The sequence below is a fragment of the Strix uralensis genome, chromosome 3 (genome assembly GCF_047716275.1).
Source record: "Strix uralensis isolate ZFMK-TIS-50842 chromosome 3, bStrUra1, whole genome shotgun sequence".
In the NCBI taxonomy this organism is placed as follows: Eukaryota; Metazoa; Chordata; class Aves; order Strigiformes; family Strigidae; genus Strix; species Strix uralensis.
Window position 1 is genome coordinate 124,874,095 of NC_133974.1, and position 26,752 is coordinate 124,900,846.

A 26,752-nucleotide genomic window follows, 5' to 3' on the forward strand; every position below is an offset into this window, starting at 1 on the left:
TTCATGGCCTTCTGCTGGACTGTCTCCAGTAGCTCCATGTCTCTCTTGTACTGGGAAAGTGCAAGAGATAGATCATCAAAAAATGTGGTGCAACTTGGAAGATGGTATGATGGTGGTATGAATGTATACTGAAACTGGCCTGCTTAACTAATGTAACCTTAAGATACTGTTGAGCTGAAAGTTGAATTCTTGATGTCTTTTGAAGTCCTTATTTTTGTGGTTTTCTATGATTTTTGATATGATTTCTGGCCCACATACTTTCTTCCCAAATAAACTTCAGTGGTCCCTCAATTAGAAGAAATAATGGGAGACATCATGTGCAGGAGTCTGCATATTTTAATTGCTACTGTGGGAAACATAGGATAGGAGCTGTAGATATGTTAAATTATAGTAAGTTTTAAAGCATTGCAAATGAAAAGCCGTAACCATTTAGAAAGAGCGTTGAAAGGGCAGTCTGATGGATGGATACAGGACCATAAATTTATCCAGCAGTTACTGACCTTAATGCAGATTTAAGTTTCTTACAGCTCTATTCTGGGTTCCCCTCTCTCTGGGCAAGTCTGATTTCGATGCTTTTCAAGAGGTGTGTCAAGACCAGATGGCTCTGTATGGTTGGGCATCTTCATTGTGTGTGCCAGGAGTTTACAGAAAATGGTGATTTGCAGTCTTGCTGTATTTGGCAGAATTACTGAGCAATCCTAGAACTAAAATGAACTTTCAGCTTGGGGAGGGAGGGAACCTATCTGCTGGTGCAAATGCTGTCTTTTGTCAAAATCAGGTAGGTGGGGGCTTGCCTCAACTCTTCAAGCCTCATGTAGATGGTTTCCAGCATCCATAGCTTAAAGAATGTGGAGCTTGTAGCAGTGGACTTGCTTAAGTCTTCCTCTTTGGTATCCTGACACTGGCATGTTGCCCCTGGGTTTTCAGGCCTTGGGATTTGGACTTGCCTCTTTTTTTTTTTTTTTTTTTTGAGTGGGGGAGGAATGTCTTTGTTCTAGTGTAGAACAAGGGGAAAATGTGTTATAAATATGTTTACCTTCATTTCACTGAGATGCTCTCACATTTCAAGGCTTTGAACTAAGAAATTTCAATTTGAAAAGAGATGTTGTCATGATGTCAAGGAGGTAATTTCTGCTATTTCTGTGAACACATATGGGCTTCTGGTTGAATTATACACCTCTGAAGAATCAAATTTGCACTTGCTTCTGAGAGCCTGACAGAATTATTCTTCAAAGGTCCTTTTTGTATCAAAGCTGAAAGAAGGTGCCTTGCCCGTGATTTCAACACTTCTGCTGCAGGTTTATCAAAAACTGTTTAAACACATGGGAGAAGGAACAACGTTGGGAACAGGGAAAGAACTTGAACAGTAAGAACAGAGCCAAGAGAAGTAGAGGGACAGGAAGTAAAAAGGATCTAGATGTAGGGAGTTAAAAAGATCTCTTGTTGTCCACATCAGCAGCCCACCTAGCCTTTTTTCAAGGATATGCCATCGATAAAGTAGCAGTTGGGTCACCTCTTTTGCTGTCCTTGGCAATCTATTGCCTTTTCTGGCTGCTTCATTGTCTAGTGCCAGCCCTGCCTGTCACTACCAGCTTCTTCCCTGATGCTCCCATTACAAAGGCATGTCGTGACTCTAACGTGCCAATGAGTGCCTGGGACTAGTGCAGTTCAGTAATGGCACTTCTAGGGCTTCTCAGTTTGTTAGTAAAGTAACAAATCATATTGGGTTGCAAATGTAAGCGGTCAAAATTAGGTTGAGGCATTCTAATAGTCAGTGCATACCATTTTAGGCATATGATAGAGCCTTTAATAACACAGTTGCAAATTGTTTTCCTACAGCATTGCCGCCTTGTTAGGCAGACAGTGGTTAGGGAGAACGTGAGGAGTGAGTGGTGAGCAAAACTGCTTAATTGATGAAGAAGTTGGAGGGTGTTTGTTAAAGAAGGCATAGGACATGAATGGAAAAGACTGCCTCACTCTTATGTGATTTAAATGCTGCCTTGGGGAGTTCAGTTTTGTCCCATCCTGATCTACAAAGCTCCTGACTGAGGTTAGCTAGAGTATTAAAGCTAGATTTGATGTGTCTTTCCATTTTGTGGGTGTTTGGGGCATGGAGACTTGCAGCAGTTGAGCAGCCATCATTACAGTTGAAGTGAAAAAAGTCTGTTTTGGAAGACAAAACAAAAGGTTGTTTCATGCTTAATCCCTATAAAGTAAGATCATTGCTGATTTAAGCAGACCATGCCAAATTAGTGGAAACTGGCTATTCTTTGGCTGCTTGTAAATTGGGGGCCATAATGCCCTTCTTTTTTTCCAGGCATCCCGTAAAGTTAACTTTTGGTGACATTCTGAGGTGGTGATGGATGTTCCAGAAAACTATGAGAAAAGTAACTCTGCATTCAGGGTTTTTTTTTTTAAAATAAGAAGCCCAATAGATAAGGCCAGAAACTGATAAGAGGGGAAGAGGCTCTTCATCTGAGCATCATCTATTGTGGGCAGTGGGTAAGGCAAGATTTGGTGGAAGAAATAGCATGACTCATGTATTTAAGGAATATGTCATAAGTGTGTATGTGTGAAACGAAGCTTGAACAGCTAGCCCAGTGCTAGAGAATGTTTCCTAGTGAAGACAAGTTTTTGCTCATTGTCCAAGCTTAGCAGTCTTTCTGTAGCTTTTTAGCAGTAATACATGGATGCATAATTACAGTTGTAACACGTGTGTGTGCTGATGAATTGAAGACATTCATGGGAAGACCTGTGGGAATCGGCTAGTTTCCTTGTCTGCTCTCAAGGGACACAGACAGCAATGGGTTGAATGAAGGCTGCCTGGCATTTCCAGGGCTTTGAACTTTCTTCTTTGGCACTTGCTGGGTTTTTTGGACTGCATCCCAGGGCGGGAGTGACAGGAGCGTTGTTCTAGTGCCCAGCCTCTTGAACTGGAGGGCCAAGCTCAGTGATTTCAAGATGATCATGGGATGCAAGCTATAGTCTGGAGTACTGTCTTTAATTTGTCTCCTCCCTTTGTGATACTGAACTATGGTACAGAAGAAGCAGCCATCCACAAACTACCAGTTGAGGTTTCCTCTGGTGTGGGGGAATCGGCAGCTTTTCCCAGTCCATTCCTTTTCCAGCAGGTCTGTTAGCAGCTGGACCATGCTGACCTTTGTCCCCAGATGATGTCTGGCTTTGGTGGCGCTCATCACATAGAGCAAATTGGAGTAATGCTCGGTCTTCATGAGACATGCTGCTGGCATGGAGGCACCAGATGAAGGATCTGGCTGCTTAATGCCAGCTCCTACTCTTTGAGTTATTCGTTAATTTTTTTTCTTCTTCCTGTCTAAGTGTTCTGCCTGGATAATGCTGAAGAAGAGGGCTTATCCTTACAAGCTGAACTGCCCTAAGCACCGTTGGAGCCAGTTGAGCTCCTGCTTGGTTCTTGTGCCCTGAACAGCCTGTCACAGAGACAAACAGCAGAGCTGGTCTGATCATAGGCAGTTGGCAAAAATGTTACCAGGAAAAGAAAAGCAGCAGCTCGCTGGCTTACAGTAAAGCCACTCCTGGGGCTTTAGGTGAAGAATAATGGTAGATCTGTTTCTGACTTTTGCTTTTAAAAAACAATATTGAGGGCTTGGCTATAGGAACATATTTTTGATTCATAAATATAAACTGGTCCATAATTTGCAGCAGGCTTAAAATATTATGGTCAGCTCTAGGATCTTACAGGAAAGTAACTTGTAATTATCCTGCACAACAGGCAGGATGACACGAGGCAGTAGTGAAGAAGGGAGAAAGCAGATGGGTAACAAAACATCTGGAAGGGTAGGCTCTTGAAATGATGTAATATTTTGTTTTTAAAGGGTCAGGAAAGAGATTTTTGTAAAGACAAGGAAAAGTGTAAGCAGCAGTAAGCAGACTTGGTCATGATAGGAATGGCATGTGCCAGGTCATGAAATCCCCTACATAGAGAAGCTGGCGAAGTGACTTCCATAATGTACTTTAGGTAGTTGATTTGCCTGCGTCTGCCTTATCATCTTCATGATGAAGTGATGAACAGCTTGTGGTGGCATTTATTAACTTCCTGTTTGAAACCAAAGTTCCTGATTTGGGGCTGTCTCCAACTTTCTCTTTTTTTTATTCAGTTTTAAAAGATTGTTCTGTTTATATTCTATAATCTAGACAGCTGAGCAGTGACTGTAAGAGAAGATTTATATTTGGTGTCTTTCATGTTTTGTTGTTTGTTCCCCCCTGCCCCCCCCAAGAATTGGCTAAAAAATTTTGGTGTAGGTTTGGTAGGGTTTTTTGTTTTTGCTGTCTCCACTTCTTCCCTCTAAGAGGATGACACTGGATTTATTAATGTTTATACACTTTCTTATATTACAGAGAATTGATAGTTCCTGGTTTTTAGATTGGAGGAGACTGCTTCAGAAATAACAGTGTTTATAAAATTACCTGGTTTGTTCCAAGTTTTGCAGAAATGTATTTGTATTTTGCAGTTCAAGTTTGCCTGCAGAGTGGGAGGGCAGTTTCATTGGTCAAGGTCAGCCCCTGGTGGGTAATTATAAGGAAAAGTGGTGTACAAAAGGCAGCCCTCAAGTGAGGTAGTCTCATCTTTTTTTGTTCAATCACTGTATTGCTGTATGTTGAACTAGATAGAGCTGCTTTATGATCTTCTGTAACGTTTCACCATTTGGTACAAGACTTTCAGCAATGCTGTGAAATGTTACTTTTACGATTAAGCCCACTCATAAAAGTAAGCCCACTCTGTGCTCTCCAGCAGAAACTACAGGAGAACAAGACTTGAGTTTGTCTAGCCTGTGCATGAGGTGAGCTGTGTGTGAGACTGCTGTTCCATATGACCAGAAAGTGGGCACTTAGCAAGAGTGGAGAGACTGTACCTTGCTGATAATAGCTTAAGTATTACTAAATGTTGAGAATTTGCACAAACAACAGAGCACTCTCTCTGTGTTTGAAATTACTGACCATTGAAGGCTGCTTGACAACTGATTCAGTATTTTCAGGAGTGTTTCACTAATTTTGAGTACAGTTTATAAGATCTTTGGTGTGTTGTATGTGCATTAATCTGGCCCCGTAAGTTCCTGATTTCAATCTATTTTTAAAGATTCTTCCCTTCTTACTGGAACCAGAGGGCAAAACTGCACAGGTATCAAGTCTGTCTTTCCAGTTCAAGCACAGCAGAACAGTTGTGATGTTCACAACATTGTGTACGCAAAAGCAGGCTGTCTGGTTTGTAACTGCTGTCGTTTTAGAGAGAGAAAACTGGGGAAAGATCTCAAAACTGGGAAGCCTGAAGTGCCCGGCCGAGTCTGTAGGCTCACCTTCACAGCCTTTCTTAAACAGCGCTTTTCCTCTGACAGTCATTAGTTTTGTGCCAGAGCGATGCCATGGGTTGGACAATGTCATTCACAGCCCTGCTCTATTTATAGGGTATTCCAGCAACCCCTCCTGTAGCTTTTGTTTCCTGATTTAAAAGAGCTTTCATGCTACGTCGTCTCCTCTTATTTTCCACTGGCAGAAAAAGGGAGGAGTTGCCTTGCTCCTTGAAATGCAACAGAGCATTTCTCCTTCTCTTTCCAGGCCATAGCTCTTGTCCCTTGGATTTAGGAGATGGGTCTGGCAAGGGGGAGGGCTGTGGGTGAGGCACCTGCTGCTGGTGGTCACTTCTGCTTAGTAGCTTCTGTTGCCTTGGTGTCAGAGACAAGAGGAGATGGCTAGTGAAAACTAGTAGGAGATAAAGAAAAAGTGGGTCTAGGAAGCACAACCCAATGGGCAATAGCGTTAGAGGTGAGGGTTAGGGTGGAAAAGTACTGCATGGATGCAGCACCTCACCTTGTCTGAGCCCTGACAGCAATCCCCTGTCTGGAAGTGTTGGCAATTCTGCTATGCACCTCACATACCAAAGTTAGGGCTTATAATTTGGGAGTTGAAAAGGTTTTTTGATACAGGCCAGATGGACTTCTGTGCTTCAATTTCTTGAAGTTACCTGACATGAGAAATACTGCATTAGAATAACTCTGCATCTTAATTTTAAATTATCGTCGTCGTTAGCCCTTCCTCAGTGTTTTTTTCCCTTTGCTTTCCCCTTTCCCTTTCTCCTTCTCAACAACCCAGATGTAGTTTTGACGTTATCTTTTCCTGTCACTATGTTTGTGTGGTACAGTGTTTATTTTTCAAAGCCAGAGGAGGATTTAATAACATTCAGCTGATCACAGAACAGCTTTGCTTTAAAAGCTCATTAGCTGGGGCCTGTCTCCTGGTTGTTGCTTTCAGTGACATGCCTGTCACAGTGACAGAAAATCATATATAAATATCTGTGTGTGTGTGTTTATTGTGTCTCACTAACTCTCCTGGTGGGAGGCAACACTGATGAAGTGCTTGAGTAAAGCTTTGCCTGCACCAGTGAAAGCTTATTTTCTAGTTTTTTCTACAAATGGAACAAGTGATCCTCAGCTGAGCAGGCTGTCAGTGCTTGGACATTGGACGTCGCAAGTTTGACGTAATTGTCATTATTGGCCAAAACTAGCAGGAGAGTGCAGGTTCCAGACACGCCATGAGCTCCTATTAGTTTTGTGAAAATTGGTATCTGGAAAGAGGATAGAGTGTCCCTATGGAGGAGAAGTTGGTTTATCTTACAAGATGCTACACGAGGACAGGCTGGCTGGCAGGTGAGCGTGTGCCTGGCTCTGGATGGCTGCCTGGTGCCTGCTGAATATCTCCATCAGGCAAGGGGAGAATGTTGAGGGGGACTGTGGGTCTCACGAAAGGGAGATGCGAGCTGGAGCTCGAGTGGCTGTGGTAGGGATGACAACTACTGTGGTGTGTTTTGCTGCTCACAAAACATCTTTTTCTTATAAACTAAGCTTGTGGAGTAAAGCTATGAACAGGGTTGTTCGCTCAGTTATTCAGAAATTCATCCAGGCCTGCTTTAGAATAATGAGATTAGTCTGAAATTCGTGGAGTTAAAAGTAGTAGAAATTGGGTTCTTTCAAGTTACTCTTTTTTCTAAATTTCTTTTTTCAGATGCCCCAAGTCATATTATTTAAGTTTACTCTGCAAGCACAAAGCATAGAAGCTTACTGAAATTTCTAATCTAGTTAGGCATCTTTGGGAGCTGGGGTTTTCAGCAGAACACCAAAGGTGGGAAAAACTTGTGATAAAACCACAGGAGAGCTGGCAATGTTTGGCAAGAAAATAAAAATAACGGGATGGAAATAAGCGTGCTGTGCACATGTAGCTGTGGAGGCAGGTAGGGCTCTCTTTCATGGTGGCTGTGCAGGCTGGATTGTACCAGCAGCTTCTCTGTTCCTCAGCTTTACATCTTTCCAACTCCTCTGTCTCTCCCTTCATCCTTCTTCTCCTTGTCCCTGCTGCCTTAGCAGTTATTGTCACCTGCAGGTAATCTGTAGACTCTGCTTTGTGAGGATTGAGGGATCAGAGTCAGAGCGAGTCCACTGGAGGTACCTGTGATGCTGCAGGATCCCGTGAAAGTCCAGCTGAGTGCAGGAGCACTCCTGAAGCAGCAAGCATGTGTGAGGGGGCTGTCAGATATGAGCCTGGCATCTGGAGTACACACAGTACCCAGCAGCAGAGTTATTGCCTTGATGTGACTGAATTGGGACTGTTTCACCATCTTAGTCTTTCTCACTTTAGTATAGCAAATTCATGTTTAAAGTTGCCCAGGTTACCTTAGGGTACCTGAGAACCTGAGGCACAAGTCCTACTAACCTTATTATAACAACAATTTGTTCTAATAGGCAGTCTTAATCTAAAGTTCTGAGTATTGGAAGGAGTATAAAAGTGCAATGAGTTATGCATTAGAATTAAAAAAAGAAAAAAAGCTGAGTTAATTGGCTTCATATAACAGTAAATAGATTGTACATTCTTTCCTGATAAAACTTCCACAGACTTCTAATAACACCCCTGCTCCTCAGCAGTCTCTTGTGCATCAGCATCCCTCCCTCGTTTGTCTTGCAGCATCACAAAATGGATTAAAAGCTTGGAAAAAGCATACTTATTCCGAAACAGAAATGCTAACGCATCACTAGCTGTTAAGATTTAAATACAGACCATACATCAGTCTAAGCTGATACTCAAAGGTAGACAAGTTCTTAGTCTATTTAACTGTTGTTTTTTTCATTATCCTTTTGTGCTGGGTTTGTGTTGTGGGGTTTTTGATAGCAGAGGAGGGGGCTACAGTAGTGGCCCCCTGTGAGAAGCTTTTCGAAGGTCCCCCGGCTCCAAGCTGGACTCACCTCTGGCCAAGGCTGGGACGATTAGTGATGGTGGCTGCGCCTCTGCCATAACATATTTAAGAAAGGGAACCTGAGAGGAGGAGTTGTGAGGGAGATACCTCTGCAAACACTGAGGTCGGTGGAAGAAAGGAAGAGGAGGAAGGGGGAGGTGTGCTGGAGCAGAGGCTCCCCTGAAGCCCGTGGTGAGGCAGGCTGTGCCCCTGCACCCATGGAGGTCACCAGGGGAGCAGATGCCTTCCTGCAGCTGGTGGAAGGCCCCAAGCCAGAGCAGAAGGCTGGGACTCTGAAGAAAGCCCGTGCTGGAGCAGTGTGTTGCTGGGAGAACTGCTGCCCATGGGAAGGACTCACATGGGAGAAGTTCGTGGAGGACTGTCCCCGTGGGAGGGACCCCACACTGGAGCAGGGGAAGAGTGTGAGGAGTCCTCCCCTTGAGGAGGAAGGAGCGGCAGAAACAATGCGTGATGAACTGACCACAACCCCCATTCCCTGCCCCCCTGCTTTGCTGGGGGGAAGGAGGTAGAGAAATCAGGAGCAAAGCTGAGCCTGGGAAGAAGGGAGGGGTGAGGGGAGGTGTTCTTCAGATGTCGTTGTATTTCTCACTGTCCTACTCTGGTAAATTAAATGGTGGTGGTGTTCAAATTAAATTGGTGTTCTTTTTCTTCGCCTCACGAGTCTGTCTTTTGCCCGTGACCCTAATGGGTCAGTTACCCCCCTCTGTCCTTGTCTCAGTGCCCAAGCCTTTTGTTTTATTTTCTTCTCCCCATCCCTGAGGGAGAAGGAGTGAGTGAGCAGCTGCGTGGTGCTCAGTTGCCCATTGGTCTTAAACCACGACATTTTTCTAGGTGTAGGTACCCAGCATGTTAATTCTCAAGAATTTAAATGTTTTAGTAGCATTTAATCTGTATTATAAATAATCATTTTCACTTTTTTTTTCTTAAATAAAACTGTCTTTTTACTCTATTTAGGTGTAAACATGGTTAAACCTGCACTATGTGCTGTACTCATGTGTTCTTTAAATAAAAACATTCCTTCATCTGAATGAAAACAAACTAAAGCTCAGCTTGCTGCAGAAGCTTACAGCCTTAATTTTTTGCAGGCTCTGAGTGTCCTGACCTGTGCTATGTACTTAAAAAAACCACCCGGAGTTTAGGACCTTGTGAGGAGGAACAGCTTTAGTTCAGTGGGGAAAAAAAAAAGCCTGCTAGTGGTCTGAGTTTCCTTACTGTCATTCTTAATGATGTCCTTTCACAGCGTTCAGTAGAGTCATAGGTTTAAGAGCACAGACTTTTTGGAGTCAGTGACATGTTACTTCTACCTACATGTGCTAGGCCCTGTGGGAGTAGAGTCAGCACTTTCATAATGGCTTTAATACAACTGTTTCTTTTCTTCCTTTAGGCTCACAGCTGGCAGCCTGGCATCAAGAACCCATACCGTGGGGTGGTGGTATGGCCTGTTCCTGAAAATGTTGAAATTACTGTGACACTCTTTAAGGTATGTTTTTTTTAAAGCATAATCTTTCATATTTCATAAAGAGCATATGAAAAATTCTGTTTGGAAATGTCAGATTATAATCACAAGACTGGCTAAGTCATTAAATGCACAACCTTATGTCTCCAGCTTAAATCCAGGAGAAGGATGGTCTGTTCCCTGCCAACGCTTACTTTTGTAGTTTAGTTAACACACTGAAATATGCCATTGAGCTGATTGTGGCGAGTCATTGGCATAGAATTTAGTACATGTGTAACTGCGCACGTAGTATGTGTGTAAGGGCTTGGCATGGGTTATAGTCTGTTTGGTTTTCTTTAAATACTGTATGCCAGAAGTTGTCAAAACACAGCCATTTCTAGACTTCCTTGTTCAGTTGCAGTGCAGTGACCCTATTTCTTATGCTATTGACTAGGAAACAGGATCCAGCTCTTAATTTCACAGTATTTAGCATGCCACACAAACATCACAGTACTTACATGATTGCAATCATAGGAGTGGATGTGGAGTATTTGAGTAGTACAGAGAATTACAAGACTTTAAGAGGGACTTTTTTTTTAGGAACTGCAGTTGTTTTATTAAAAAAGCTTATTTGTGTGGCTGTGAGGCAGGAGGAGAAATTGATGGTTATGCTAAAAAATATTTCCCAAATATCATTGGGCAAAGCCCTTTCTGCATAAAGATAAACAGTGCAGCTTTGTACATGTGACAGCGTAGGAGGTTGCCTGGGAGGCTGAAGATTTCTGGGATTTTCATTCCATTAGTTCTTTCTTGTTCTTTACTCTGGTGTCTCCAGCCACACTCTGGTTGTTCTTATTTATAATAGTTCCCTTTACAGTTTAGGGCAACAGTAACATACTTTTTTCTAATTAGTAATATTTATATTTCTTTGTCTTGGGGACTTCCCTGAACAACTGCTTAGAAGTGGCTTCTGGTTAGCCTTAGAATGTGAATTTATTACTTGGTTCATTAAGCCTAAAAAGGGGGTTTCTCTCCTGGTTTTTTTTGTCCTTGGGATCACTAATGAACACTGGTTGCCAGTGATGCTAACTATCATAAATTTGTCTCTTCTTAGGAGACACAGAGTCTTCAACTGAGGTTCAAAAGTTCACTAGCAAAAATTGTTTGCCTTTGCGTGCTTCAAGTGCCTCTACTTGGATTAAGAAGTTTAGCCACCATTATGTGACTATGGTGCATGTCTGTATAATCTGAATATGGTTATGTAACACAGTAAATGTTATTTAATATTTTTAACATTTACAGTGAAGCAGAAATGTACACAATTCTTGATTGTGTATGCGATAACATGTTACGTGAAGAATGAGAAATTAAGTTTCTTTTGGGTGCTGTGGCTTTGGAGTACAAGTGTTTCCCAGCCTCCTCCTGCCATCCCACACTACCCTTTTATTCCTGCCTGCACAGCTTCAGGGCTGTGTTATGTAGCACAGCACAGCAACCTTGTAGTTGCACCACTGAAACTGAGGGCTGGGACCGTACAGAAGGGTCTCTGGAGCTGGTGTTAGGTATTACCCCAAGATTAACTTTACCCAGCACTGTGACTGTAGGCAGATCCGTTCACTGGACTTCCTCCTCCTCTCCCCAGAAATAAGCCTGCCCATCGCAAGGGTTGGTCTGGGAGGAGAGGTGGGAGCATGAATAACACCACAGCCTGTGCCTTCTGGGAATGGTACACACTGATCTCTTGGGGAACGAGCACCAGCTTTTAGAATCAAAATATTGAGATCACGCAAAGAAGCATCATATTGTCAGGCAGCTCTTAATGTAAATCTGCTCTAATTGATCCTCTGGCTCCTTCAACACGAGTTGCCTGGAAGTGGCCAAACCCACTTGTTTCTCTATAAGGGTATGCAGGTGTGGCGCAGAGCAGCACTTCTTGAGCAAGCTGGGTAATGCCCTGGGAGCGCTGTATCTGTGTGAGACCAGCAGCCTGCCTGGACTAATGAGCTGTGAGTGATACGTGATTGCAGGCAGAAGATGGTGTTAGCGCAGTTTAGGCTGTGCCCAGTTCTCTGATGGCTCTGTTGGCTCAGTGCTACAGCGGCACTTCAGCTGTAGCATGGAATATGTCCTAACGCCCAGAGAGCTGGCACTTCGGAGCTGGTATGTTCTGGGCAAAGACAGTCAAAAAGAACTAGCTATTTTTTTGCACAGCTGATGCATTGTCTGGTCAGTGCTAGAGTGGTGGGAAGGGAAGTACGTAATACCACACTGCAGCAGCCTTTTTGGGAGCTGACTTACAAGTCAGGTATTTATATTGTTCCTTCCTCTGGAAGGAGGGAGGTGAAAACACTGAAAGCAGTAAAGCTCAGGAAAAGAGGTGGCTCATCTTGCAGTTCTGTAAAAGTCCATTTAGGAGCCACTCTTCTGCAAAGGAGAGTGACTGCTGAATGTTTGGCACTTTGCAGTAAGTACACTTAGCGTGGCTGTGTTGTTTAACAAACAGTAGTTGTCCTCTTTCTTTAGAACCCAAGAAGCTAAGGGAAGCTGCTGGCTTCACATCCGCACTGGCAGAGCCCACTGATGGGAGCAGGGTGCTCTGACAGAGCTTTGCAGCAATCACAGATAACAAATTAGCGCAGTGGTGCTGTTTGAAATATAAGTGCAGGGAAGGGCAAGAGTAGACTCCAGAATAGACAGCTACATGTTTTGGGAAATGATTCACATAGTAGTGGCTGTGCATTTGTAAGTGGCTGTTGAAATGTGTTGCTGGTAGGATTAGGAGATAAGTCGAGGTTTCAAGTGCTGATGAGAACGTTAAGAATATCCTCTCTAGTAGTCACCCATGGACACTTGAGAGCTGGCTAGCAAAGTGCCTGTGATCAGTCAACAGACAACATATTTTGCATTATCTGCACATCCCTATTTTGGGTGTTAACTGGTTTCCAGCAATATATTTGTAATTCTTAGGCAAGCAGAGCTAAGTATTGAAGGGACTATAACCTTTCTTTAGAAAACTTCCATTTCAAATAAATAAAACCTTCTTGTTTCATCTCAGTTCTGGGTTGCTAGTAAAACTTTATAATGCTCTGGAGTCACACAGGGAAAAGCATCAAATGGATATATTGATCCAGCCTCCCTTGACTAGCTCTAGCTGCTGCCCATCCGGCTGGCTGAACTGCTGATTACATAAAAAGTTCCATCTGTTCTGAAAGTTTAACTTCTTCCTTTGCTATACTCTACATCGATGTTTGGTTATGCCTTGGGTTTTTCAACCAAAATGGGGAGAAAGAAACAGTGTGAAACAATAAACCTATTATGCATATTAAATCCATGATTTGTTGTGCTTTCATGGAAAGATCTACAATTGCCAGAAAAGCTAGCTGAATTCACATTTTTCATTGTTTCCATGGTTGCACTCCAGAAGTTCATTTTTAGAGTCCCTTCATTAGCAAGGTTTAGCCCTCATATGTGAAAGCTTGTATACTTTTCCATGGCTTTATGTACAAACACATACCTGTATCAACTGAGAGAGATTTTTAAATGAGAAATTTTAACTGCCAAGCAAGCCCAGTGCTTTTAGCAAAGCGAAGTAAATATCAGTTCTACTATGAGGATTTATACTGCAAACATCATTATTTTCTACCTTAAAGCAAAGTGAACTTCCCAAGCAAAAATGTTTGTTCTTCTGGTGTAAGCATGGACTTTGCTCCACTGGATTACAAAAACCACTTGTTTTGTGGGTAACATGGTTTATCACACCAGTGTACTATTGCAACAACAGGGAAGATTACCAGCTCTTCATTCAAAAGTTTGAAAAAGACATTTTTAAAGGCATAGCTTTCTAAACACACAAAAAAATACTTATGAGTAAAATAAGAATAAAAGATATGATAAAAGGAGGCTGGTATTGTTAAAAGTATTCTCATCCCCACACAGTTCTCTGAATAAATCCTGTATCTTCTTTCCTGAAAGCCTGAGTCAATCACATGCTTTGATGATAGCGCAGTACCCAGCAATGAACTAGCAGGAACACTGCAGCAGAACCAATACATGGTCTTGGGGAAAGGGGAAAAAAAATAACGCGCCCAAACCTTCTCCTAAAGCCATTTCCCAGAAGCAAAGAACAAACCCAGGTTCAGAACATACTTGTTTCAGTTTAGGAGAGACTAGTGGCTTGACTGGATGCTGTGGAAGATATTCCATAGCAGGAAAAAAACCAGCCCTGTAGACAAGATGATGTGTGTCAGATACAAAAATTGTGTGCTTGGGGAAATGAGCACATTTGCACACGAAATAAAATATCCAGGGTTAGTGTGGGGACTAATTGTAAAAAATCTATTTTAAAAACAAATACATGTCAATCCTAGCCCAGAGACTTTACATGAAAGTGTGAGCTGTCGTGAGCTTCGTGTGGTGATGCACAGGGACGGTTCTGTCTGCTCAGAGCTCCCTGCTTTCTGGATGCTCAGCAAAAGCTGACCAGAGTGATATGTGACTTTCTAGACTAATCAGACCTTTGTAAGCAGCACTGAAAGTGACATCAATTGGGTCAAATTTTGAGTCTTCTGTGGCTTCAAAGAGCCAAGTACAAAAGCTGAGGACAGATGCTGGAGTACCCGGAGCATCTGCTATAAGTCACTGGTAGAGGAAGATCACAAACCCTGTCATCATTTGATCTGATTCAGTATGACAGTCCTTAAGTAGTTATTCCCCAAGAAGAAAGACCAAAGATTAAGGCTGGTATGAAGTGATCTAATTGAAAGACAAGCTTCAAAAGCCAGGAAAGCTTAGGGAGGAGGCACAGGGAAGGAAGAGAGGAAGAGTCTAACAGTCTGAAGATTTTTCCCCACCCGCTCTGGCTGCTGATTAGGAGAAGGAGCAGTCCCTTGTTTGCTGATGTCACTCCTGTTACAAGAGATACAGAAATAACTCTGCAGAGAGCCTAAACTTTTTGAGAAGGGTTATCTTTCTTCAGTCTTCTGAAACCACCTTATACACTGCGGAAAGGATCTAGTCATTGGCAAAGCTCCTTGCGGAATGGGCTGGTGATGGACTGGTCAACAGAGAACAGAAAAATGTGACAGACATTGTTGCACTTGTCTTGCCCTGAGCCCAGAAGAGTTGTCTGGTTTTGGGTAGTTGGCATGTGGATGGGCAGAATGGGGTTGCAGAGAAAGGTCTGTAGGACTGAGCTTGTTGAGGGCCAGCTTATATCCAGGGAAGTAGTTAACAGTTACTGGGAAAATGTGAAATGGGCTGGGTTTTCGCTGGTGGACAAAAGCACTCTACTGACCTTGAGAGGAGAGTTGAAGAAATTAATATCTGAGAGTCTCACTGGAAGAGAACTGTAAGATGATGTCCTATCCTTTGCACAGTTCCCTACTATTGGCTTCTCACCTGAGTGTTACTTTTGAACACTAAAGCCATCTTACTGGAAAAAAAAAAAAAGAAAAGAAAAAGGGTAGGGGGGAAAAAAGAAGGCTCTGAAACTTAGTTGAAGCTGCTGAAAAGGAGTGTCATACTGAGAGGCAAATGCATGTGGAAAGAGAAACAGGAAAATGGGGCCTGTCTCTTGATACTAAGTGATGATTCTTTTTTACACAACAAAATGAGGAGCAATAACAAGCTGTTCAGTCCATTTGCCCAAATACGGTTTTCAATCCAAGGTAAAACAATAACGACTGTTGGATAGAGTGTAGTTCTGCGTCTGTGGTATGTTGGTAAAAAAATGAACATTATCCAAAAAAATGGCTCTTGCCAACTCCCATTGTGTTACATTGAGGTTTGAGGCAGTTTCAGGCTGAGAAAAATACCGGAGACAGTTTGTTCCTTGAGCTTTTTAGGTAATTTTCATTATCATTTGCTTTCAGGAAGGAGGATGGGAATGAGGTCTGTTTATAACTCTTGTCTTTAGGTGTTTCCAGCTGTGCATTTTCAGTGATTACTTGTATCTGCTTGTAGGTGAGATGAGGTTTTGCGTGCTGTGTAATCAGGGAAGGCTTTCATACAGTGAGAATTTCAAAGGCTGCTATAACTGTTATTTCTAGGCTTATTCTTCTTTGCACTGGCATTTTTTTTCCTAAAGAGTAGTCAGCTGTATGTCGTCAAATAATAGTTTGCTCAATTCATTGCATGAGTTTTATGTGGGAAATGAATGGAGAATATGGGTTAGCTGGTGAGGGAAGTATGTGTGGTTAACATTTTTTTACTGGTATTTACACTCTTCAAATCCAAAATAAGATGAAAGATTAGCCAGATTTATAGAAACATCACTTTTTATGGAGACCACACATGGAAATGTATAGTCCACAGAGTGAAATGGTGGTTGCAGTACAAACTGTGTTGTAACTGTAATCATATGGGTATCTATTAATGCTGACCATGTCATGAAGTTGTAAATTAGCTAGAAATAGGACTATGCATGCTGGTTCCCGTGCTTCTAATAAAAGCATTTTAGTGAGGAGGGTGAAGCCATTTATGTGTCTGTTGCAAGGAAATGCTGAGGCTTATGTGTATAAGCTTATTTGGGGTTTTCTGTTTCTAGAGGCATTTTAAGACTGACAATAAATGTGGCTCTTAAAAAAAAAAAAAATCTGGATTTGTCTTTAAATCTGAAATAACTGATCGTATGCAAGGTGTCTATATCTTAGCATATTTCATACTCTAAAATTTTGGTAAGGCTGTTCATTAGAGAAGTCCTTGAAACTTTTAATTTTATTTTTTTAAAATTTTTTTTTATTCTGGGTAGTTGGTAGGGAGTTTGGGGGTAATACGCTTGCATTTATTTTTGAAACGTGTTCACAATTCGCTTTCAAGTGCATGCTAACATGTTGAATATTAAGAAGTCTCTTCATTATACAGTATTATTTTGCTCTAGCAGATTATCAGAAAATACTCCGCAGAGTGCCTGATTCTGTAGCCTTCAGAGGTGTGAATCGGTTTTATTGCCATTGACAGAAGAGCTTTGTTTTTCTTTATAGATTATTGCCTTGCTTGAAGGAAATAATGATTGTTTTGTTTGTTACATGGGATAAAATACTGGGCCCTGACTTTGCAAGCAGTTTTAGGTAAACCTGCAAGCTTGCATTAATAGATTTTGGGGAAGTTATGAAAAAAATTGAGCAGGATGAAATATTTAAGAGTTTAGTCACTTACTGTGGAGTAGCTTATTGAAACAAAAAGTGATTAATGATCCCATTAAATCTCATTATGTCATTTTATGCTGTATCAAAGGAAGCAATTAGACAAAAAGGTAATTGCCCCAGGTTAACTCTTGAAAACTGTAAGTATTTAATAGCTGAATTACAGAAAACTATGTCTTTAGAATTTATGTAGGATACAGCAAACTAGCAGGTATCGTGCACTTTATTTACATAATGCAGAATTCCACAAACCTGATTAACGTGATGGATATATAATTACGTAATTATCAAAATAAATCATCAGTTTTGACGTAAGTTTCTAGTAACATATTTTTTCACTGAAACTACATCCCATTGTTGGAGTAATGCATTTTAAAATGTGTATTGCATATGATAACTGTGATTGTAGCTGTTAAATATATAGCTAATGATGGTGCCAGTGGTATGATGTATGGTTGAATTTTCTCCATATGTTGATGCCTAGTGAGACGACTGCTGCAAGGAGAGCCAGTGTTTTACAGGGGGTCTGCAGAGCAGTGAACCCACTTTGCTGGATTTTGTAGGAAGGATTGCACTGGTTGAGATAGGATGATAACCTCTTAGAAAAGTTATTGTAGTTCATTCAAAGAGGAGGTTTATTTAAGAGTACACTTCCCAAGTTTTTTGTGTGCTGGAAAAAGAAAAAATAATTCTTTTTGCTAGTTGTTTATGCTGTAAACTTGTTACAAAATCTTTTATTTTGTGTATTTGATGAGAACTAGTTAAAAGAATCATTTGTAGTACTGTGATACAGTACCTCTACTCACTGCGTGTCTGACTTCAAGGCAAAACTAAGTGAAACAAGGGTGGTTAAAGCAAAGACTAGGATAAGGTCAGTTGAAAAGATTGAGTGTGAGGCTTGTAGCATTCTGTAAAGAAAGGAAAGATGGTACTAACAGAGATAAGCAAAGTAGAAGCAAAATATCTTGATCCATTTTGTTAATTTACAGCAGCAAGATGGAATTGGTGCAGTGCTTGATGTAGTATCATGAACTGGCTCCAAATAATAGTGAGAAAACTCTGCAGGTGCTGAGAGGTTTCATATATGATGAAGGGAAATGCTGATTATGGGGAAGTGACATTTATCTACAAGTGCCTATAGCATGCAAGTGTCAGAGGCAAAGGAGTAATTGAGTAATTTCCTATAACTAGAAATAATAGGATAAAATTGAGGTATAATGAAATGTCAGAAGCCTAAAGCCACATTCTCTTAGTGTGAGAAGCTGTTTTGCAAGAGGAGTAGAATTTATTTTGTTACAGTTGGTCAGAACTAGGATTGGATGATAAATTAGTGATTTTTTTTTTTAAAAAAAAGCTGTTTTAAAAAGTAGGATCTTTGATAGAGGCATGAAGGGGATGACTACTTAATATCTCCACTGTTATCTTAATTTCAGACAACCACAATACAGACTATACCACTGGGTTGAAAGCTCATTAAATTAGAAACAAATGCCCAGTATATTAACTGGGTTATTTATCTTCCTGTTGGTGACAATGTTTTTCGACCCTTGCCTGGGATGTAATAGAAATGTTGTGAAGTAATTTAAGAAATTTGCAGTGAAATGAGGTAATGTGCAGAAACAATGACTTTGGATCTCTGGTCATGCTGATAGAGTTTGGGCACGAGGAGGTTGAGGTGATGGCTTTTTGATGCCTGCTGTAGGTGTATGTCTTCTCACACCGTGTGGGAGCAGTGGCTTCCTCTGCTGTTCTCTGCAAGATGTAGATTTGTTGTGTTTATTTGGGAGGTGGAACTTAAGAAGTAAAGTGAGGTTTATCTGGTTTTCTGCCCTGGATGAAAGGAAATAGAATTACAGGCCTTTATCAGAATCAGCCTCTTGTTTGTATCTGTAGGGGTCTATTAAATCTTCACTGGCAGTTCTACACCAATTTGCTTGTCATCTTACTGACATCCATTGAAGCCTACATCCCAACTAAAATATTTCCCTCTGTCATCTTAAGTGGGTAAAAATATTTCTATGAGTATATGAAAATCTTGGCTGAGTTTGCAATATCTTGTACCCTGGATTGATTTTTGACTTAAGTTCTCTGGTTTGTTTTTCTAGGATCCCCATGCTGAAGAGTTTGAAGACAAAGAATGGACGTTTGTCATAGAGAATGTAAGCTGGAATGTCGTTATGGGTTTTTTTTAATACGTGTAAGACTTAATAATTTAAAGGATTATAGGGTGTCCAAATGCTAAAAAAGGCTTGAGTAAGATTTGAGCTGCTGAACCACAGTAAAGCCTTGCTTCCGTAGTAATAAAGGCTTATTAAAATATGTATTGTTATGTTACAAATAAAATACAGGAGAGGGGAGTACTATACCACACTTAAATTCCTTCCCTGTAAGCATCAGTCTTCCTTGCATTATTTTGCTATGAGCAACGGAGTAAACAAGTTAGAGCTGGGTTATGACTCACTGATTTACGGGTTATGACACATTATTTTTCTATGAGCAGGGGAGTGAACATGTCAGAGCTGGGTTATGACATCTGTACATCCCAAACAGCAGAGCACCCTCTCTGGTTTTGAATGCTGCTCTTTAGTGAAGAGCACAGTTTCATCACCTGCATTTTATAGGTGAGGAAATTGAGGCAGAGCGGAGAGGTGAGACCAGCCTCAGTCACATAGCAAAGAGCAAGAGTGTCACCACATGTCCCCTTCTCCCTGGGATCCCAGTCTCATCCTCTCTGCATGGGGGAGTCGTGCACCCAGTGAAAACCCAAAAGGTGGCTTCTGTGTATCTGTGACTCCTCTGAGTCAGGAGCTCCCAGAACTTCCCGGAGAGCTGAGCTCCTGAGGGCTGTACAAACAACACACATTGCCAAACAGCAGGGCTTAACATTTCATAGAGCAAGTGCTTCATGAAGTACTTTTTTCCTTTCCCTTCTCTGTGTTGGGCTGCAGCTTCCACTCTGGGCCTGCCTGGACTCAAAACTGGGGGAGCTGCTTTACTTGGAGTTTCCCTGAAGAGGAAGCTCTGTTTTGAAATACATTAAATGGACTGTGGTATCAAGATAGTGTGTTTGTCTCTCATTAATATAGTTTCATTATGGACCGTTTTTCAGTAGTATGATTTAACTTTTATTTATGTTGTTTTTAAACAAAAAAAATACTGCTCTCTACTGAGTCGTGGTAGTGCTACACAGCACTGAAGTATGGGGAAGCAATGGAATTTGCATGTTATTTTTGCCTAAAAATGCTGCTTTTTCTTTCTTGTCTATAACAGAAGTGATTTGGATGTCCAAAGCTAAGGTTTATTCTGATCGCTGGTGACTGAACATTTAAAAGGGCTGAAAGCAAAGTGCTTAATTTATACTTTTGTTTTTAAATGTCAAGTTTCTATTTTCGTTTGAGACTTATGAACACAAAACACAGTTTAATTACTGTTTCCTGGAGTTGCCTTTTCTTTCTCGCTTAGTTTATTTTAATCAGGGAAGTCTCCATCACCGATTGTCACTGTACAAGTTACTCTGGATAAAACAATGTCAGTGTATTTCTCAGCCAACCCCTCTGGGTATTGTTGGGTTTCCTGTGATGCTGCAGCAGATTTTTTTTCAGAAGTTTATAGTGGGCATGTAGACTTCATGTCCTGCTTTATAACACATTGCTTTTTTTCCACATATCATTGTATGATACATAGAGGTAGCAGTAGTTCAGCCACTGCATGCTGTTCTTGTGCTTTGCCTCAAATCTTCTCCAAGCTGCAGTGATGCTTGCAGGGTGGGAGGTTGCTTCAGTTGCTGTGCACCAAAGCAGGCAGCCTCTGCCCAAACAGATGAAAATGGTTCCAGTGTATATCAGTGATGGAGCAATCTTTTGTTATATGCAAACTTATTATTTTCAACCTTAATTATGCCATTAGTTCATCACATGAGAACTGCCAAATAATCATTGGTAGGTAGATATTTATACTTTGGTTACAGAATATGTAAATATTATCCTCAGATTAATAAATTTGATAAATAGTTTTTCTGCAAAAATTGAGAGCTAAAGCAACTATTGAAACTGGTTGGTTTTAACCGCCTCTCGTTTTTTTTAAATTATTTTTTTAAAATGAAACACTACAGAAAGCTGTAGATACTGCCAAAAAAATGTGATCTGCAAATATACTTGAAAATATGGAGAAACTCTTTTCCAGGAGTAACAGCTCCACTTAGTGGTGGTTGAAAATATGTTCATCTGTTCGAGCAAGCACAAATGATCCAATGTCTGGCTGACACTTCAGAGCACAAACCAACTGCTTGTTCAAAATCTGGGAGCCAGGGAGACAGGAGGTTTGATCTCCTTCCTCCCTACATTGTCGACATTGACACCTGTCAGGTTTAACATATGTTTTTCCTGGTTTTAAAGGAACATATTTGTCATTGAACCTGACAAGGATAGGTCACACATGCAGGGACATTTACAGTCCTTTGCAGGATTTTCCCTTTGGTCCAAGTATGTTTTCTGCCATCAGAGGCTACAGGGTTTCCCTTCCTCCTTGGTTAGCGGTACTCAGAATGCAAAATACCAAAACCTGAAAAGTTTATGGATGTTCTTTCATTATGAAGCTATCTGAATTCTGCTAAAAACATTTCTTTTGAGCTTTTTAAAAATTATTATTAAAAAGCAGTTTCCAAAATAATTTTGTAATGCTTCAGTGTGGCTGAGCAAGGACCAGCTAACAGAGATATTCAGCTGAAGTTTGAGGCCTCTGTTGGCAGACGTTACCAAATTCAAAATAAGATTATTCTGGACTTTCCAATGAATTTTAAATAGCAGTGAGGAGAGGTGATTTGTGTAAGATGACCGTGCTGTAAATGAAAATGAAGCAAGATACTTGTTTCTTGGGGGTATTTTTGTTGTTGTTCTTGGTTTTGGGGGGTTTCGTTTTGAGTTCTTTATGTATGTGTTGGGTATTTTTTGTTGATTTTTAATCCTGCAAATACATGTACTTTTTGGTACGTGAAATTGTAGGATTTTTTTTCTAACTGTATTTCTAATGTCTTAACCACTCTGTATTTGTATTCTAGTAAGTGAACCTTCATCATCTTCTGTAAGTCTAATCCATAAATAATTTGATCATAGTGTGGTTTCTTAATATTTATATGTCGATATTAATTTTCCCTCACCCTCTTCTATGTCTTTATCTCCTTCACAGCTGCGTTCTTTGTATATTTACTGCTAACTTTCTTATCTCTAATTTCATCTTTGTTTAACCAGACTCCGTGTATTTGGTTATCTGTTTTTTCTTCATGAGGCAGTTCTTTGAATTGTTTTGTTTTCATTGCACTTCTGAATAATCATATCGGATCTTCAGATTGGCTGTTGCAAGTTGGAGAGCAAGAAATTCATAGCTAAGAATAAGGCTTTTACCCACCTGTGGAGAGGTAATAGGCTTTCAAACCCTTATGGGTTGGCGTTAGTTTATCTTATTCCATTTAGAGAACAAGGGCTAGTCACCTGCCACTTAAAAATACGTTCTGCTTCCTTATTTTTCTCTCATATTACTCCTATAAGTAATTTGACCATGTGCTGTTTCCACACTTGATTCGTTTCACTGTCTGAGCTCCAGTTTTCAGTGTTAATTTTTTCAGCATTAACTTCTGATTTCTCTTATGAATTGCTTTCTTGGGGTTTCTAGTGTACCAGCGCTCAAGAGATAGCTTCCATGTGGTGATAGACTCCATAGATTCCAGGAAGAAACTTTCACAAACAACACTGATGCCTCTTATCACACTTTCTGTTTTCATTCTCTCCTATTTAAAGAAAAGAATAGTGCATGTTTCTATTTACGTCTTTGTCTTTTAGCAGTAAAATTGTATAAGCAAAGTGGCCTGTGCTGGGGTAATCGTTAACCATCCCCTCAGAGGTGCCAGGAGGAGGGCAGCTGGTGAGTTTTAGTCAACTTGGAATGAAGACTGCATCTCTAAGAAGAGCTCAGCTAACCTGAAGTTTGGGCTATGTTTATTGATCTCTGCAGATTGTCTAGCTAAGGGAAGAAAAAAGGGACAAGAGGCAAAAGCAGAGGTTTAAATTGGTCTAAATATGTTGAAGCTTTCATTGGCTCTATGTACAAAAACTTTGTCTAAAATAAAGGTAGCTGAAGTGATGTAAAAATGTCATTTTTCTTCCTAGCATGCTCAAAACTTGAAAAAGCACATAAGAACATCCATTGAGGATGGACCATCACAGTTGCCAGTTTGCTGACAACTTCATAGACAGCTATCTCCTACATTCTTAAATGAAGTAAAAAAATTCATAGGACGTTTTCAGAGGGTGAAAGATTTAGTTTATGAAACAACTTTTCCAGCTTCTTGTAGAAAATGTTTTTTGAGCCCAGATTTGTATCTCTAATAGCTAATAAATGGCATACTAATATATTCCAAGGCTCATAGTAGGCTTCTTCATCTCCCCTGCTGTGCCTTGTGTTGCACTTTTATACAGGTTATTCAGAGGACCCGGGGTTGTGGTGAGCTGAGCCCTCTCCCATCAGTGTAATGAAGGCATTGGCAATCACCCCTGTTTTCCTGATACTAACCATATTCCTCTTTTTATGTGGCAGGCCTATTAAAACATGGTGTTTGCTAACAACAGCAGAGGATATCCCAGACCTACTAATTTGGTAGATGAATGGCAGAAAATGCCGCACCTGTTTTTGAAGCTTTGCTCATAGATTTGTCTAGACTGGGGCTGGAGGCAGTCTGGCCTGGCCTGTTGACTCAAGGCATCATCATTCCAGGCAAACACTTGCCTAAACTGTTTTTAAAAACCTTTGAAGATCAGGTCCCTGCAGCATCTCCAGGCAGCCTGTTCCAGTGCTCCTCTGTCCTCGCTGTTGGGAATCGTTCTGGCCTAGATCTCTGCTGGTACAGTTTAAGGCAGCTATTTCTTGTCTCACCAATTACAGCTATGGAGAACAGATTCTGCTTTCTGTGTGGCTGGAGGCTCCCTTCTTTCTTCTTGCCTCTGACTAACCAACCACAATAATGTGATAGTGGTTACACACGCGATTTTATTTCCCTTGATTGCTTTAGCAGATCATTAGCATCCTCTTTCTAAGGACTCATCTGCGTGAGTGAGAGCTCAGCCTCCCGCTTGGCTGGCGCAGCCCATTGCGTTCAGGGACTAGCAGTGCCCAGCTCTGCCTGCACACCATCACCTGCGTGCTGAAGCATTGCCCTGAATTTCCAGGCTGTTCTTGTATGGAGAGCTTGGAAACTGAACTTGCTTCTGCATTTATCCTTTCTAGAGAGTCTTCCGAAATGTTTTGATGACCATTTTAGACTACTGTTTTCTAATAGTGCCTTTTTGAATATCAAGGTGATGAATGGTGAAGAAAACCATGCAAACCTTTCAAGTTTGACAGTGATTTATGTCAGATGTACGTCCTTCTGTGAGACACATCCATGCTTCCAGTAATTTTTTTGATACCTTAAGGAATAAGGGGTGTTCTAATTGGTTTCTCGAGGAAAATATGTCCAATGAAGCTGCTGAAATGTGAAAAAAGGAGTTTATAGAGTTTGCTGTTCCTGCTAGCCTACAGCAAATAGTTACAAAGTATAACAAGTTTAGGCTGAAAAATGAGATCTGACTTTTCCTTCTGTCTGTCGCTCTTGCGTAACTTCAGGAACCCTAACCTGAAAAGAATTCTGAACTGGCCTCTGCTCAAATGTGAACAAAGCCTCAAAATGAAAGAAACATTAGAAAAATTAGAGAACATTTGACAAAATCTAGTTCATTTTACTGGTACAAGTGCATTGTTTTGTGGTTGTATCATCCCGTTCATCACCCCGGTGTGTCCCCCCCTGAAATTCTGTATCATGGTTGCTTATGATGATTTCTCATTTTGAATGCCCTAAAGCGTGTTATATCACTTACAGGTTTGGAGAGATTATTTCTCTCTCCTAAAATGCCCATCTGTTATTTTTTAGGCATGACAACACAAATAAAGGTGATAAATAACAGGAAGGAGAGGGCAGGTGGATGGGATGTAGAAATGAATTTGTTTCTTAAAGGTGACTGATTTTAAATGTGATACAATAAAATGAGGTATTAGCAAGAAGTTAAATTTTCATCAGATACAGCTCTGAATATGTTGTTTTCCAAATGAATCTTTTCCAAAAAGAGCTCATCTGAATTTGAACAGTAATTAGCCAAGAATTTTGGTAAAATGAGACTTTTATACTGGGTGTTTAAATCTTTTACTACAGCAGTGCTGTGACACTGACTTTGCAAGAGCAAGCTTTGCTTTACGTCAGAATAAAAACCCAAGTCTAGATGTCAAATCTTCCCACCTGTTTCTGGAAATAAATGTTGGGAGGCAAATGCCAGTGTAGTGAGTTGAAATTCTGAGTACTGTCAATGCTGTTTGCAGAAAGAACCTGGGGAAAAAGACTGGCATACAGAATAAGATGATTCCTTATTTGATGATCAGTTGCTACACCAGAATTTATTACAAGATCTTGGCTATCTCTTCTAGTGCATCTTTGTAGCATGTGGGGGCTTGAGTTTAATTTGGCTATTTGCTTTACTGAAGAAAAAGTAATCAAAAAAGCTCTATCATTTGTTTTGTATTTTCTGCTTGAAATAAATTTTTGGCTTAAAATAAGAATTGACCAGGTTAGCCTTGTTCTAATTAAATGTCTGCATTTAATACGTTTAGAACAGGAAGCTCATAGTTAGACATACTTTCCTGGTCCTTTAATTCCCCTGTCATATTCTGCTGTACGTGATTATGTGAACTGTGACTGTCTGTCTGTGTAAATTAGGCTGGGTATTCTGGTCTAGATACAGCTAGGAATTAAATGCTACTTTGTCAGCCATCTCGCTCTTGCTCTGCTTTAAACGTAATAGAGAATCGGAAAGCTTGTTTTACTTTTAGTGTTTGCTTACATTAAATATTTAGCACTTTGTTCTAGTTGAGAAATCTCCAAGATTAGTTTTTTGGAGCAAAACTTGCAGAAATCATTGTCTTGATTGGCTGCTCTGGCTCTGAAGGAGACAGGGTTGGAAATCTTTCTAGGAGGCCTGATCCTGTGTTTTTTCAGTAACACATTGTTTCTTGTGCACACCACGATGGCATTTCTGTGCGATTTTAATTAAAAGTAGAACACAATCAGAGGTAGGGTCTTGGCTTTGATAAGGAGCAGGAGAGGGGCCTGCGCACAAGGTGAATTACTCTGGTTTAGGGTAGATGTCCAGGAGTGGGTGAGTCTCCTATCTCTCTGCACCAACCCTATGGGAGTCACTTAACCCCCTTAGATTAGGCTTCTTCTCTGAAAATTACAGAAGGTGATGGAAGTGGATTGCACACTTGAGTTCTGCTGGAGAAATTTTACATCAAATGCTGTAGGACTAATAAATTGCCACTAATAAATTGCCACTAAATTACTTAGGGCAAGCGTTAGATGAGGAAGGCACGAAAGATGGGGGGATTTATGGGTGTTTTCTCCTCTGTATGACACCGCACACAGAGAGGAGGCACCAGCGGTCCTGGTTTGAGGTAGGCATCGTGAGGGCAAGTGCTGCATAAGATCTTCTGAACAGTTCTGTCAATTCATTTATATTGTGACCTGCAGCCACACCCATATCCCCAGGCAAAGCCTGCTGGTTGCTTCAGATGTGTTCACTCATGCCATACTGCTGTTTTGTCTGCAATGGACATTTTACTTCTGACCGAAACAAGACTGTGCACAGATCACCTGAAATTAGGGCCACTGCTAATCCTTTTTATCATTAATATGTAATAATCTATTAAACCAGAGCTGTGAGATTACAAAAATCTTATCTAAGTGAGAATTTTAGATGAATTGTTGAAAGAACTTTTAATTCCTAATTCACTTTTTACACTTTTAATACCTTATTTATCTTG

At 40.8% G+C, this 26,752-nt stretch overlaps 1 protein-coding gene across 7 annotated transcripts in view; it reads left to right on the top strand.

Moving 5' to 3' along the window:
- The window catches only part of EHBP1 (EH domain binding protein 1), a 228,255-nt gene that overhangs the window by 35,340 nt on the left and 166,163 nt on the right, over positions 1-26,752 (top strand). For all 7 annotated transcript variants that reach the window (XM_074864301.1, XM_074864302.1, XM_074864305.1 and 4 more), the window contains exons 4-5: positions 9,663-9,758; positions 18,961-19,014. In XM_074864301.1, the coding sequence (XP_074720402.1) occupies positions 9,663-9,758; positions 18,961-19,014 (150 nt within the window). The remainder of the gene's footprint in view (positions 1-9,662; positions 9,759-18,960; positions 19,015-26,752) is intronic.